At 36.5% G+C, this 14,473-nt stretch overlaps 1 protein-coding gene across 6 annotated transcripts in view; it reads right to left on the bottom strand.

Moving 5' to 3' along the window:
- The window catches only part of Sgce (sarcoglycan epsilon), a 69,437-nt gene that overhangs the window by 41,437 nt on the left and 13,527 nt on the right, over positions 1-14,473 (bottom strand). For 3 of the 6 annotated variants that reach the window (XM_051177164.1, XM_051177163.1, XM_051177165.1), the window contains exons 2-3: positions 11,362-11,469; positions 1,056-1,178 (exon numbers count right to left, since the gene is read on the bottom strand). In XM_051177164.1, the coding sequence (XP_051033121.1) occupies positions 1,056-1,178; positions 11,362-11,469 (231 nt within the window). The remainder of the gene's footprint in view (positions 1-1,055; positions 1,179-11,361; positions 11,470-14,473) is intronic. The other 3 variants (XM_051177168.1, XM_051177167.1, XM_051177166.1) reach the window with 1 other exon arrangement.

Below are 14,473 nucleotides of genomic sequence, written 5' to 3'. Positions count from 1 at the left end.
AATAAATAACAGTAGTAGAGTCTAACAATTGGTACTATTTTGAGGACAATACTTTAGGACAGTTTCACCAGTGAAACAGCAAGTATCGTTCACAAATATCTCCCAAAATGCATTCCTCTGCTAATGAGAGACATTCTCTTCACGGATCTCCAAACGTTATCAAAGTAGCAGAAGAATTGGTCAAATAATTATAAAGGTATTATAATGGGTCATAACAGTGTACTTAAGTGTAACAACTGCTGTCCAAAAGTCTTAGCCATATATTTTTCTAAAAATGGAATGTCTCATAAGAAAACACATTGATGAAAAGACCCCCTTTTCTGTTAAAACAGGTTTACCTTCATTTTATGAATGTCAGATAAGCTGCTACTCATCATATAACTCACAAAAGAATATCTTTATTAATTCTAATATTAAGTATGTGTTCTTCCAAAATTTAATTTTCAGAAGTCATTTTTGTTACTTAAGAGTTATAACCTAATGTTTTCTCTTAGTCATCTTTCTGTATCTTCATTAATGTGACAGCACTTGTGGTAATTCAAAATAACATTAAACCAATAGTGAATTAAATATTTTAATAATTGTTATTACTTTGAATGAAAATTAATCATCATATTATTAAGAAGACTTATCAAACTGTCTCATTAAGTAAAGGCTTTTAAAAACTGATACTTAATACCTTATTTCATTCTCTTACACAACAAATATATAGTTTTCTGAAAGAAATATAAGAAGCTATGTCAGAGTCTAGAAAATCACAATTGGGTACAGATGTAATTATTACTGTGAGACTCAAGGTAGGTCATTTACCAGGCAGGGACATAACATTCAAGATTGAAGGTTAAGAAATATGTACTCTCTAAAATTCAAAAAACTATTTCCTTTTATAACTAAATTTCTAATCTAAAAATGAGAAAGATCCTCCAACAACCAATTTTTCACATATCCAAATCATTTAAAACAGTGTCAATTGTATTTGATTTCATATCACTCAGGTTCCGAGCAATGAACAAAAAGAAATATTTAACCCTTCTTCCCTCCTGCCGAGAACCTACCAGGCTTTGGGTAAGGTGGAAATTCACCCTTAAAATACTCTCTCTCCAAAACATGAACAAAGAGGACACCTGCAGACGGGTATACATTCCGATCAGAGTGCACCTTTGAGAAAAGAGTGTACACTGCAAGCAGAAGAGAAAGGAGAGAGACAGGTGATAATCAGAATGGCCCTCGATAACTCAGCGTCGTCTACCGAGATGGGTCTCACTGTGCACAAACAGCTTGGAAAACCAAAACAACACACAAGGGAACCGTTAGTGCATATTTGATTGAAAGGAAAGCAATTTTAGGACAAAGCATAAGAAAGCTCTCCTGGTTTGTGTTTAGAAATCATTAAAATACTGAGCAAGTAAAATAACATACATTACCTTTAGTATTTTTAATTACTATTAAGCATAAAGACATAAATATCATTTTGATGATTTCTTTTTTCAAAAATATTACCAACAAAATACATATAATAAGAACTGATAAACTGCATCAGTACAATTTCCCCCTTATCCTTTTTAAAGCACGAATGCATAGAGTACTTTTAAAATAATAAGTATTATTGCTTTGCAAGCAGAGGCAAGTCAGCCTATATAACTCCCACCAGAAAATATGCAGCAACTCATTTATACTTAGAAATATGTGCTAGCAACTTTCTCTGTCCATTACTAAAACCTTTCTTAGAAATAATTACTTTACTTCATGTCTCCTAGTTTGGGCATCTAATAATTAAAATAGCATAACCTATTCCATTATGCTACCTCCTAAATAAGCAGCAACAATTATACAACACACTTCTGGACAAATTATTCTTTAGGCGAAATGGGACCTGTGACTCAGGTCATAAGATTTCAGTGCAGGAAAATGGCTAAATTGGTCCGATTAGTTTCTACCTTGTTTTCTCTACTGATATCATCACCAACGCATTATGGCCATAAGCTCTTGTCACCTCTGCAATGTATTCTGGGATTCTAGCTTCATGACTGGCCAGTAGCTGCAATTTGTATACAGATAAATCCTATCAATCTTCTTTCACTCAGTCACTGATGGATTTGTAAATGTGGTAATTAATTTCAGGAACCCCAAGAGTGTTCACACCAAGCTCACAACTTGCTAAAATCCCTACACAGTTAGATCACTAACAGTAAAGGTTTCAGTATTAAAAGAAAACAAAAAACAAAAAAAAAAACAACAAAAAAAAATCAAACAACAACAAAAAATAAAAAACTCCCACAAAATGTTTCTCCCTTTGAGAAAATTTGACCCTCTATTCTGAGGAAAGCTGCTCATAAAACAGAATAATGAACCAAAACATTTTGGTTGTAGTTTCATGTATCCATAATTTGAGTACTAAAACCACAACTTCAAAGTCTATGGAGTAGCCAGACGTGGTGGCTCATGCCTGTAATTCTATCTCTCAAGAGATCTATATGAGGATTGCTTTGAGTTTAAGACGAGTTTTGGTTATAGAATAAGTTCAGGTAGCCTGGATTACAGAGCAAGATCTGTCCAAACAAAGTAACCACAACAAAAAGGCTTTGCAAACAAACAAATAGAAAGAAGCTTCGAGATAGTTTAACTAGGTATGTAGAAAGGCACTGATGTGATTGACATTGAAATAGGTAAAGTCTACCCTTGGCGTTTCTATTGCCAGCTTTTACTCAAGGACTATTTACTTCCCTGGGAAATGATGATCACATTCCAAATCATAATCACTGAATCAGAGAAAAATGATAAGGATGAAAATATGAGAATCTGAATTTCTTTGCCCCAGTTCAATGGCACAATGTATCCTAAATATCAGATGGTGTTGGAAATGTGAAGACCACAGAGACATAAGCCCTGCTTCCCACAAAGACACTATCCAATCTTGGGAGACCATCATCTTCTTCACTACGTACTACCCCAGGATAGAAGCTGTTCTGGCAATACCATGAAGAGTGGGCTGACTCTGGAAAGATCTGGGAAAAACTCGATAGATTGAATATTTTTCCTATGGTAGTTGTTTACAAGCAAGAGACAGGGCACTCGGGTACTCAGCCGTGAAAGCATGCAAGATACAAGAGTGGGGTGTTATGGGGACCCTTTAAAGGAAGGAAGGAAGCTAAATATGCACAATCCTGAGATTCATGCCAGGGGAAAACAAAGCTGGGAAGAAAAAAAAAATCAAATGTGGAGAGTTTCAAACTGCTCCTGAGAAATTATGTTTTTCTATATGAAAGTTGTTAAAATTTCAGATCTCAACCTTATATCCAAAGTACAGGAATATTTAGAAAGATCTAAAGGAATGTCTTCTGAACACATCTGATGTATTAATCTTTCTAGAGATGAAAACACTGTACGGTGCAATACTGAGTTTTATTTTCCTTGTCATTTTTTTAATACCTTGAGGAGTGTTGAGCATATTTAAAGAGGTTTATTGATGCATGTGGAATGAATGAATACATTCTAAAACAAAGCAATGCAGAGACAGACACAGGTCTCATGCTAGGGAGCTAAACACATATGACACTTCATTTAAGGTACAGTACTCTGCAGATTATTATCCTCCATTCCCATCATAAAGTAATAGCCTCCTTTAGTGTTTGCTACGCAAAGTGATATATGTCAGCTTGTGAGGCCAAAAGGAAATATTTCTCACGTTAAGTAACACTGAACTAATTCTATTTTCTATATAGCCCTCATAGAGCCTAACATGAACCCATTAAAGGGTACTTATCATTCCTCATCACCCACCATGACTAGTTTAGAACCCCCCAGATTCTGCCCTCACAAAACAAAACAAGCAGACCGAAACTGTTTCTCCAAGTACAGAGTTAAGCACAATCTACCACAACCCTCTCAGGTTTTAAGATGACATGCACATTTTTTTTTTATTCATGTGCACTCAATTGCTGTTCTGCAATCTGTTGAACTGTACCCTTGCTGGTCAGTTACCTTGGCAACTCCACAGTAAAGTCTGATTCTCTTTAAGTATAGTATGCCAATTCACTGGAGAAAAACATGATACAGATGTAAGACATATTCATCATCTAGAAATGGAAAATAACTAAGCCACTATGTTTTGTTTGTGAGAATAATACTTCCCTTCTTTACAATGGGTTTAAATTATGGCCACCCACACAACATACTTAGAGAGGAACCTTTTCCCTGTCCCTTTGTTATCTGCAAAACAAATAGCTCTTCATAAGAGGCTATTTGGGCAGTAGTTACACCTATGCTTCTTTTCAAAAACAAAATGACAGAGAATTTGAAATCCGGGCTGCTGTTCTTCTAAATGTGAGCTCTGTCAATAATGTTCATAGGGTCTGCACAAACATCCATAGAAACTGCCTCTTGGAGTTAATGCTCCCGGCATTCACAGGTGTCTAGGTAATATCCACAAACAACAAACTTGATACACACTATTTTTCTTAATAATGAGTATGAAAAATGAAATGTTAATATGCTATGAAGCCACAGCACAAAGATCTCATCATCTCCACAATATACATGTGTACAGCACAGTGCTTATCAAGCCAAGGTCACAGGGGCTGGCCTCTCTGTCTCGCATGGTTCTGTAATCTTGTACAGCTGCAAATCCATTACCTCTGCAAACATGCCACTGGAAACAAATGAAACTGAAAACCAGTATGTAACTAAATCCCTGCAAATCTAGCAACATTAGTGGGCAAAATAATTAAAGAAAAATTTCAACCCGTGGAGAATCAAAAACATCTTCGTCAAATAGAAAAGATGGCTATGGTTATAAAGATTAAAACTTTTGAAAATGCACTGCCATAAGCAATAGAATCTATTATCTATTTTTAAAACAAATCTCATTGTCTCAATAAGGGAGAGCCAAAAGGAAAATAGTGCTGGGAAATAATTTCAATATTTTACCCTCCCTAAGCTCCTACGTCTCTCATTATCATGCAACCAAAATCTTATTCACAGAAGTATTCTTTGCATGTTTAGTCACAGGGAATATAGAAAAGGTCAAGACATTTCAACAACTCTATATTATGTGACAGTAGATAGCCAAGAATCAAATAATAGATCTTGACAGCAGTAGCAATAAAGTGGGACCGTACGCTAGCTAAATTGTGCTCGTCCTCCTTTGCTAAGAATCCGTTAGAAATTTTCTCTCTGTGTGAAGAAAAAGGTAAGTGTGTGTAACAGTGTGCTTCCTTACAATTACCTTAAAAACAAAAGCAGACATGGTTATACTTCACAAACACTGAATCTGAAAGAATTACGCTGCTGATGAACCTATAACAGATCTTCACAGTTGCTGTGATTATTTATTCCTGAAATGTAAACACACACACATACCATCCCATTTTTACAAAGAGGCCAAAGAATACATACACACTGAACCTTTTTTCTGCATCACTAAGAACAAGGATACAGCCATACAGATAAAGCAGACACTGAGTGTGAGGCCGGAAAGTTCCAGCTACATTTAATCTTAAAGCTGGGTCTCTTCGCGATTTTTGTTAAGAATGTCATAAATTATCGTCAGTAAGTGTGTCCAAGTAGCCTTTGTTAGGTACCAATTATGTGTATGTCCCATTTATAGGTGCTTTAGCAACAAATCGATGACTTTAAAGTATCTGCTTACATTGCCATTTTCTCATTTTTGTAAGGTTTATACGGGTGGAGTAAAATCTTAGGTTACCAGGAAGCCCGCAGAATGTAGCATGCAGAAGGCTGATGTTTTTAAGGTAGCAGCGGTTGATCCTATTTCATAATGTTGTAAGATCATCATTTCGCACATCAGTTACTGCGTGCAGATCTATTATACAGGGGGCCGCATGGACTGTTTGGTTGCCCGTCATTTACAAATCACACGAGTGCACCCCAGTAGGCTAATGCATTTTAAGGTTGTGTGTTTTATAGATTTTGTTTTCTCCCCCCGTAGACACGTTGTCAGCTGTCATTTTTCATTGCTATCAGTATGTTTTCTATAGCAGCTTCTCTAGCCTTTTAAGTTTGCCATTATTAACCCGCTGCAGGTTTAAAAGCCGGACTAGCAAATGAGGTAGTACTGAGTGCTAAATTAAGAGAAGATACGTGCTGTTTCAGTGTGTGCAGTGCTCTGCTAGATGTGAAAAGCCAGAAGCCTGCATTTGAAGCATTAGCTGCCCAGGGACCCTTTTGTGGTGTGTTTCCTGGTTCTCAGCTGCTGCCGTACGCCTGTGAATAGACTCTCTTACTATACTCGATCTCGGGATGGTATCATTCCTTGAGGCAAAAGCGGTATAAACTCTGTGCAAGGTAATACATTCACAAATAAATAAGTGTATAATTGAAAGTCTTAATTTAATCCAGATGTTATGTAAACACGAGCTGTCAAATCAAAATGAACATAAGGTGTTATGTGAAATAACTTACAGAGAATTATGCAGTCTGTGTGGGAAACAGACTGCATAATTCTAAACAGAGATTTATAGATTAAATATTACTCTTAGCAGGAGTGACCTAACCAACCTAAAAAGTACCAGGATACTATAATTAATAGCTTTTATATGAGAAATTAAAAGTTTATTTCTAAAAGCATCTCAATTTTATCAATGTGCCAGTCACTGCAAAGTACCAAAAAGGTTCTTTGGAAACAAATTATTTAAATAAGACTATATATATTTCCAACTGTTCACAGCGTTATCTTAATGAAAAGTACTACCTGGAAGAAATTAGATAAAAATTATGAAGATTTTTCAAGATGTTCAAGCTATAAAGAGGGTACTGACCATCCACCTATGTTAATACAACTTTAAAAAGCAAAATTAGACCTTAGCAATGAGGCATGAGTAGCCTAAAAAACAAACATTTTAAGTTCTAGGAGGGGAAATGAGACTTCATTCTTTCCATATGACACTTTAAGGGGCTTTTAGCAATTTCTCTGAGACTCGGAGTCCCTGCACACACAGATCCGCGAGGAGCCGCTACCCAAAGCATCAGGGCAGACTGCAAGATGAATCCCTTTGGCTCTCTGAATCAAGATAACTCATCTCGGGATCTGCAGAGCTTAATAAATTTATGAATTCCTTCCTAATTCATTTTTAACAAGTTATTACACCATTCAAATTGAAATTTAATTATTAAACCAGATAATTACTGTAGAAAAATATTTTAAGAGATCTTAATAGTCAACCAGATACACAATGTATTTTCTTAGGTTTTTGTTTTGACTTTTTTTTTAGCTTCTCACTGAGATTTATGCTAGGTTTGATCAATTCAGCTTTATAAATGTTGGCTTTCAATTGAAAGCGTTTCTCTGCTGTCAGCCCTTCACCTCAGGGTATCAAAGGCCGGCGGGCCACTCATTTAGAGGCAGACAGCTATTGTTTTTCTTGCAGTCACAAATAGTCCATGCCTAAGCTGTGGGATTCATCCTAAGCACAGCATTAGATTGTCTCCTTTGCTAAGAGATACAGACGCTTCTGTTTACGTGAGGCAGAAATCATGGCTCGGATCTTTTTCTACAAAAAAGCAGCAGAACTTCTTCATGAAAAATTTTCCTCCTAACTGAATCCAATTTTCCTAAATTGGAATTATCTTGGTTATTACCTAGTCAAATACATTTTTCCCTTTTGCTTGTGCGTTTGTGTGGCTTAAATGTCAATAGGAAAAGGGTGCAAACTATTGTTAATGGGTGATCAATAGAACACGGGACTCAGAATGCCAAAAAGTTGAAAAGAGTTTTAGATGTCCTGCTGTCTAGTCATGCAAATATCTTTATTAAAGATCAAAGTGATGTTTCTGACCAAGACACGGCCTTAGCCTCCTATGCAAGCCAGAATTGGCATTCATTTGTTTTCCTGGAAGATTAAGTCCTCCATTTTACTGTATAGGTGACAAAACTGAATTCAGAGGAACTAAACATTTGTTTCACAACCATAGATCCAGGACTAACAGAATAGCCACGGAGCTTATCGGTCTGACAATACAAAATACAAGCTAACACATCTTATGGTTAACGGTTCTGCTATGATAAGATTTAATTTAGTAATTCTTAGTAATTTCTCTGTGATTTATAAAGAATCAGAATTTGATCAGATAATCTAAGCTTCTCATTTCAGAGTTGTCTTAATTATACTACAGAACTAGAAAAGGCCAGTTTACACACATAAACTTTAAAAACTTAAGCAGGAAGAAGCCTGCTTATGGGTTTAGAAGAGGAGGAGGCATCTCAACCTTGTAGCTAAGACTCAGGAGAAGAATCTCACATCTCTTGACATGGTCCTTTAGAGTCTTAAAATTGTGAGATTCTACTACTGACTTTACTCCTATCATAGGCAAGGGAATATTTTCAGCACTTCCTAGGGCACTTCCTGTTCCTCTAAAGCCATAGAAGAAATGAGGTCATTAAGAACCATATTTCTATCTGCAAATGTGTCTGTCTGTCTGTCTATCTGTCTCTCTCTCTCTGTCTCTGTCTCTCGGGTTTACTTCTATTTTGTGTGTATGTGTGAGTGCCTTAGTGTACGTATGTCCTGTGGAACTAGAATTACAGCTCATGTGAGCCACCCACTGTGAGTGCTGGGAACCAAACCAAGGTCCTCTGCAAAAGCAGCAAGTGCTCCTAACCACTGCACCATCCTTCCATTCCCAACACTCATTTAATTTGATTGTTAGTAAAGGAGCCTCCTTTAAGACTGAAGATGAAGCTATCTAATGTACATACTATCTTATTCCGTGAATATTCAGTTAAAGTTTAACCTTTAAGTTGAAAATAACTAGGGAATCTAGGCACAATCATTTTGACTTTTGTTTTAATTACTCAGGGGAAAAAACCCTCAATGAATGTCAATCCATAAACCTATGGTTTATAGAATGTGTGTTTTCATGGGGGTTGTGGTGAGATAACAAAAGGAAGGGAATACAAGTACACAATCAGAGTTCACTACATGAATATAGGGGAGTGTCCAATGAAAAAAATGGACTTTCTATAATTAACATGATGAAAATAAGAAGTAAAGTTAATTTTAGGTATATAAATATGAAAATATACTTATTTTCATATAAATTTTCATATAAATTCATATAAATATATACATATGTCTTAATTTCTCTAAAATTACTCTAGGATAAAGGATGAGGGCCCATATTGAAGTGTTTTTATGACTTTTATAATCACTTAACATAAATTAAAGAATAATGTGAAATATGTTGGCATAAGGCAATCAAGTTCCTCTGAATTTTATTTACAGAAGTACTAATCCACTATTTTTGCTAAGAATTAGAGTATTATTTTAGAAATCATGTCAAAGCTAACCACAAAATTAATTTTACTATATAAATAACAATCTATGCTCCCTTGAAACTGTCAAACTGTGACTGGCATTCATGATCAGGAATATGACAGAAATGTGAAATCAGAGATAGCAGTTAAAACATCCTCACTGCACAAGTTGCTAGCACTTGTAAGCTTTAAAGCAATGACCTATGTTTTTTTCATATCGTTAAGGAAACCTACAGCTTTCTCTACATGTTATTTCATTCACTCAGAAGAATGCTTAAAGGTAAATGGGATGAGAAAACCAGGAAGGAAAAAAAGTCTAAAGGACAAGGAAATAAGAGAATTACAACCAGGCTGGTTTCATGGAGAGATTTGAGACAGGTTTTCTTTTTCTATTTCAAGAGATAGTCTGTCTTAAGTTACACACTGAATGTTAGTCTGAGGTCCATTTGGAAGCATGACATTGAAAATGAAAAAGATAGTTATCCCTTGGAGTTTCTGGTGAATGCTGTCTGTATATCTGTCTAGAAATGCATTTCATTAAGAACAGACCCATTTCAGCCACTCGGCTAGAGCTAACAGCTCATTAGATGGGACACTTTTGGCAAATCAAACAGGGACCAGAGGAGGATGAGAGAAAGGACAGAAGTCCTAAGAACAGTGGTTTAAAACAAGAGGAAGAATAAAAGAAGGGAAAGATGACTGTAATTTATTACAAAATTCTGTGAAGTCCAGAGGAAGAATCTTCGGGGATTCCATGGGTGTATCAGAAGCCAAAGAAGGCTCCATTCCTTTGGAAAGGACAAAGTAGAAGGTTCAGCACTAACGAGAACAACTAAAGACACACATATCAGACCCTTAACTAAAAAGAAACAGGAAGCATGACTATGCCAAACAAATAAAACAATAAGGGTTATCAGAGTGAGTATTCTGAGGGACCTGTGGGAGAATCCACAGGAGGTAACTAAAGAGGACATCGGAAGAGGAGTCCCGAGCAGTTCTAGAATGAGTACTCTGGTGTTCTTAAAAACAAATGCCTGGCATCTCTTTATGAGAAGTTACAGTTATAAAATTGTTATCTCCACATAGATATGAGCAAAAAAGAATTCCTTTAAAATATACACAGATGTTTGTTTCAAACACAGTGGAGATACTGGGAAACTTTGTCCTACTGTGAAACAGACATGGGGGATAAAGATTCCAGCTGCTGAATAGTGGGGTGCCAGTTATAAAAGATAGTGACCCAACTTCAAAGATACAGGGAGAAACTTTATTATTTTTTATCTTAAAGGAAGGACATTTGATGATATAAATTTGCTCTTTTCAAACTATTTAAACACTAGCATTATTATGCAAACATTTTGGTGGCCCCCAAAGTTATAGAAACTAGGTCTATTATTTCATTAATATTTATAACCACATACAGCCAATATCTGGGGAAGGAGAAAGATCTTAGAGCTGTATAAACAAAAAATTGAAGTGAAAATTTACAGTGATAACCGATATTCTAAACAAAGCTAATACTAAGGCAGGCTTTCCCCCTAAACAAATGCATTGTTTCAAAGGTCATGTAATGTTGCTAATGGACACATTTATAGATAGAAAAATGTACAAGGATGAACCCATCATTCAAGGGTGAAGCCATCTTTCTAATAGAAATCAAGTACCAAGTAATTATTTACTAGCAAAACATCAATTTGGCTTACAATCACCAAAAATTAGACAAAATATTTATGCCCATTTTTCAAAATTTACATAAAGGCTGTTTAAAAATGATATTGTTAATTGTACTCTTTAATATTTTTCAATGTTTTAAATAAATTGTTATGATAAGCACACTTGGACAATTTCTATGAGTGGCATGATAGAGACTGGATAAGGGTCATAGGTTAAAAACAAGAGTGATTTTTAGTTTTTTTTTTTTAAGGAAAATAATGGATTAAGAACACAACAGGATCAAAGTCTTTTTTAGAAGATTAGGAAAACAAATTTTTATTTTTTCAAATTGACGTATTAAACACTCACTGACACGGGACTAAAACAGAGCAATAGGAACACTGGAAGCAAACACTACATTTATAGCCTAAACTCACCATCTTTCTTCCCAGCAGCCATTTTTCTGCTGATAATAAAGCTGTTGGCTTGCTTGGTCTTCCAGTTAACTGATCCATTTATGCCATCAGCACAGCTTAATAAAAAAGCTTTCCAGAATAAAAAAAAAATGCACACAAAGAAATGAAATTAATGTCAAATTAAAAACGACTATCACAGATACTGTTAACTCAGCTCAGATTACATCTGGTCAAAGTAGCTAGTAGCTGCTACTTTGACTAGCAAATGGTTTTCAACCAGCAAATGTTTATTACCTGCCAATATGGGGAATCTACAGGAATAACAAGTAAACAGGATGTAGTTCCTGCCCCACAAGGCGCTTACACTCTGTGAGGATTGAATGGTAACTTCTATACAGAAATATTGATTTATGAAATGGCGTAAGTGATGTCCACAGATGGTCAAAAGCATGAGGAACACAGGAACACTGGAGGGGAGACAATTATCTTTGCCTAGGAATTTTGCATTACATCAACCCAGAGTTGAGTTTGGAAATATTAAAGTGGCAGTGATGACCAGGGTTAGATAGAGTCCAGAGATACACAAGAGCACCAGAGGGGAGACAATTATCTTTGCCTAGGAATTTTGCATTACATCAACCCAGAGTTGGGTTTGGAAATATTAAAGTGGCAGTGATGAAGAGGATAAGATAGGGCCCAGAGACACACTGAGGCTATCACAATAGTCAGCTCAAAGTTAAGGGAAAGACAAAGAGACGCCAGCCAGCCACAAGACCCAAAGGAGATAATACTGAATACTTTTCAAACCTCAGGATACATAGATAAAGGAGAATCACAGATGGCTTTGAAGGTTTGGTCTAGCATCATACTGGCCAGAGATACATTAGTAAGCACAGAAGAAAGGTTAACTTCAGGAGAAAGAAGAGAATCAAATTTGGGATATGTTAAACTTAGGGTACCAAATGGACATCCAGTAAGCCCAGCTAAGAAGACAGCACTTCAGATTTGGTTCATAAATAACCATAAATGGGCTTCAGGTGCAGACCTGAGGTCATTTCTCAATAGAACTGACACAAAAGCTAAAATCCCAGTGCTCATGGCCCCAGGGGACACATTTGAGACTCTAAACCATGAGGTGATCTGGAGCACGTACACTCATCATCCTGTTTCTCTTCATCCAGACAGCCTATCTTACTATGAGTTTCCAGTTTTCACCCTGGCTTTTTAGATTTCATGGATTTAGCCTTCATTATTCTGACAACACTAGCTCTCTATTCTATTCTCCCCCTTCTCAGCATCTCAGAGAAGTTGCCTCTGGGTTGAGCACAACTGCAAAATCTCCTAATGTTTACCCCATGCCTCTGTCCTTTCTCCTAAACCCAAAATGGGGTAAGAACACACAAGGAGCTAGAGAGGTAACTCAATGCTTAAGAGCACTTACTGCTCTTAAAAAAAAGGCACTGCTTTGGTTCCTAGCATCCAACTTAGGCAAATCATGATTTATAACTCCAGGGAATCGGATGCTTCCTTCTAACCTCCTCAGTTACCTGCATACAGGTGGTGTATATACATGACACACACATAGATTCAAAATCTAAAAAAGAAATGAGTAACATAGAATGTACAAAGTAGGCAGGGGCAGTAAAAGTAGAACGTGTTAATATACATACTTCCATATCAAAATCAGAGGATGACTCCACAAAGAGAAGACGGGTAGTCACGTTGGACAACAGAGACTGACAGGACACATATTCCAATGAAAGAAGATGTCACAGGGAAGAAGCTTCAACTTATATCCCCAGTTCCTACAAAATGGCCAGAGGGTGAGAGCTTTAAAAAAAAAAAAAAAAAAGTACTAGCTGTCAAAAGTAGGAAATTTACTTGTGACCATTTGAAAATGGAGTTCTAGTAAAGTTATGAAAGAGTAAAACAAACTGCAAGGATCAAGACGTAGAAGCTGCAAGCACAGTCCCTGCATGAAGAGCAGCAGTGGGTATGAGGAAGCAGAGTGAGCAAATGGTGGAGGGCAGGGAGGAGGGACGGTGGAGTCATGCTGGTAGAGGGCATCTGAGCTTCTACACACAAGCTCTAGAAAAGTGTGAGGAGAAAGAAAGGAAGAAAGCAGAGATAAAGAAAAGTAGACCCCTCCGGGCCAGACACAGATAACAGAAATAAAGAAAATGCCTCTTGAAGGAGAAAGTAAGGACAACTGAAAGCAAAAAAAAAAAATTCTGTAGAGCCCAAAACATTAATGCTAAAATTAAGTCACAGACTATGAATAAATTTTCTTTTCACATTGACTTTTCAGTACAATAGTTAATCAACTAAATGAGAAATACCAAGGACCCGTGTAAAATGGGGGGGGGGGGATGCAATTCATTCAAAATCTAGGGTCTAGCTGACTATGGTGACTCGTGCCTGTGATCCCTGTACTTTCAGGTGACAGCAGCAGGATACAAGGATAAGGACAGACTCCTTGTTTTGAAACAAAAAGAACAAATCTTGAAAGAAAAAAAAAAAAGCCTAGTCATTAACACAAACAATCAAACAAGCATAAAGTCTTATGGGAAGTAAAAGTCAGAGACTTTTACTAGCAACTCTAACAAAGAAACTACTTGACTGCCATTCAGTTTTAAGCTATGCAAATTTAAGTGAACTAGCTTTATCTACTAAATGGATAATCTCATGATTGGCTTCCCAAATAAGTAGTTGATTTGTCCTATAACTGAAATTATGGATTTCTAAAGCTACATAAACACATAGTAGGCATCCCCAATAACCAATTTTAAACAAGATCCAAAGCCATAACATTGTCCCATGACTCAGCAGTCCTCTCCAGATTTTCTTCACCATTGGGTTCTAAAGGCAGTATGGCTGGTTATACACTGAGGCAGCCCCTTCTGAGGAAATGGCCCATGTACCCCATAAGGTTTATAGCAAATATAAACACAACACATATCCATGACACTGTGAAAGAAAGTCTAGGTAGATGGGCTACACAATTTCATCAACAGTTATGGAGTCTGACTGACGTAACGTGAAAGAATATGATAGTGTAGTCTGATTTGCTTGTATGCACCAAAACAAGAGTGACCCAGCACTGAAAATCCCTACCTTCTTACCCCCAGCTAAT

This window comes from Phodopus roborovskii, unplaced genomic scaffold, assembly GCF_943737965.1.
Source record: "Phodopus roborovskii unplaced genomic scaffold, PHOROB, whole genome shotgun sequence".
NCBI lineage: Eukaryota > Metazoa > Chordata > Mammalia > Rodentia > Cricetidae > Phodopus > Phodopus roborovskii.
The sequence above is the reverse complement of the archived record's forward strand: the minus strand, read 5'-3'. Positions and strand labels throughout refer to the sequence as shown.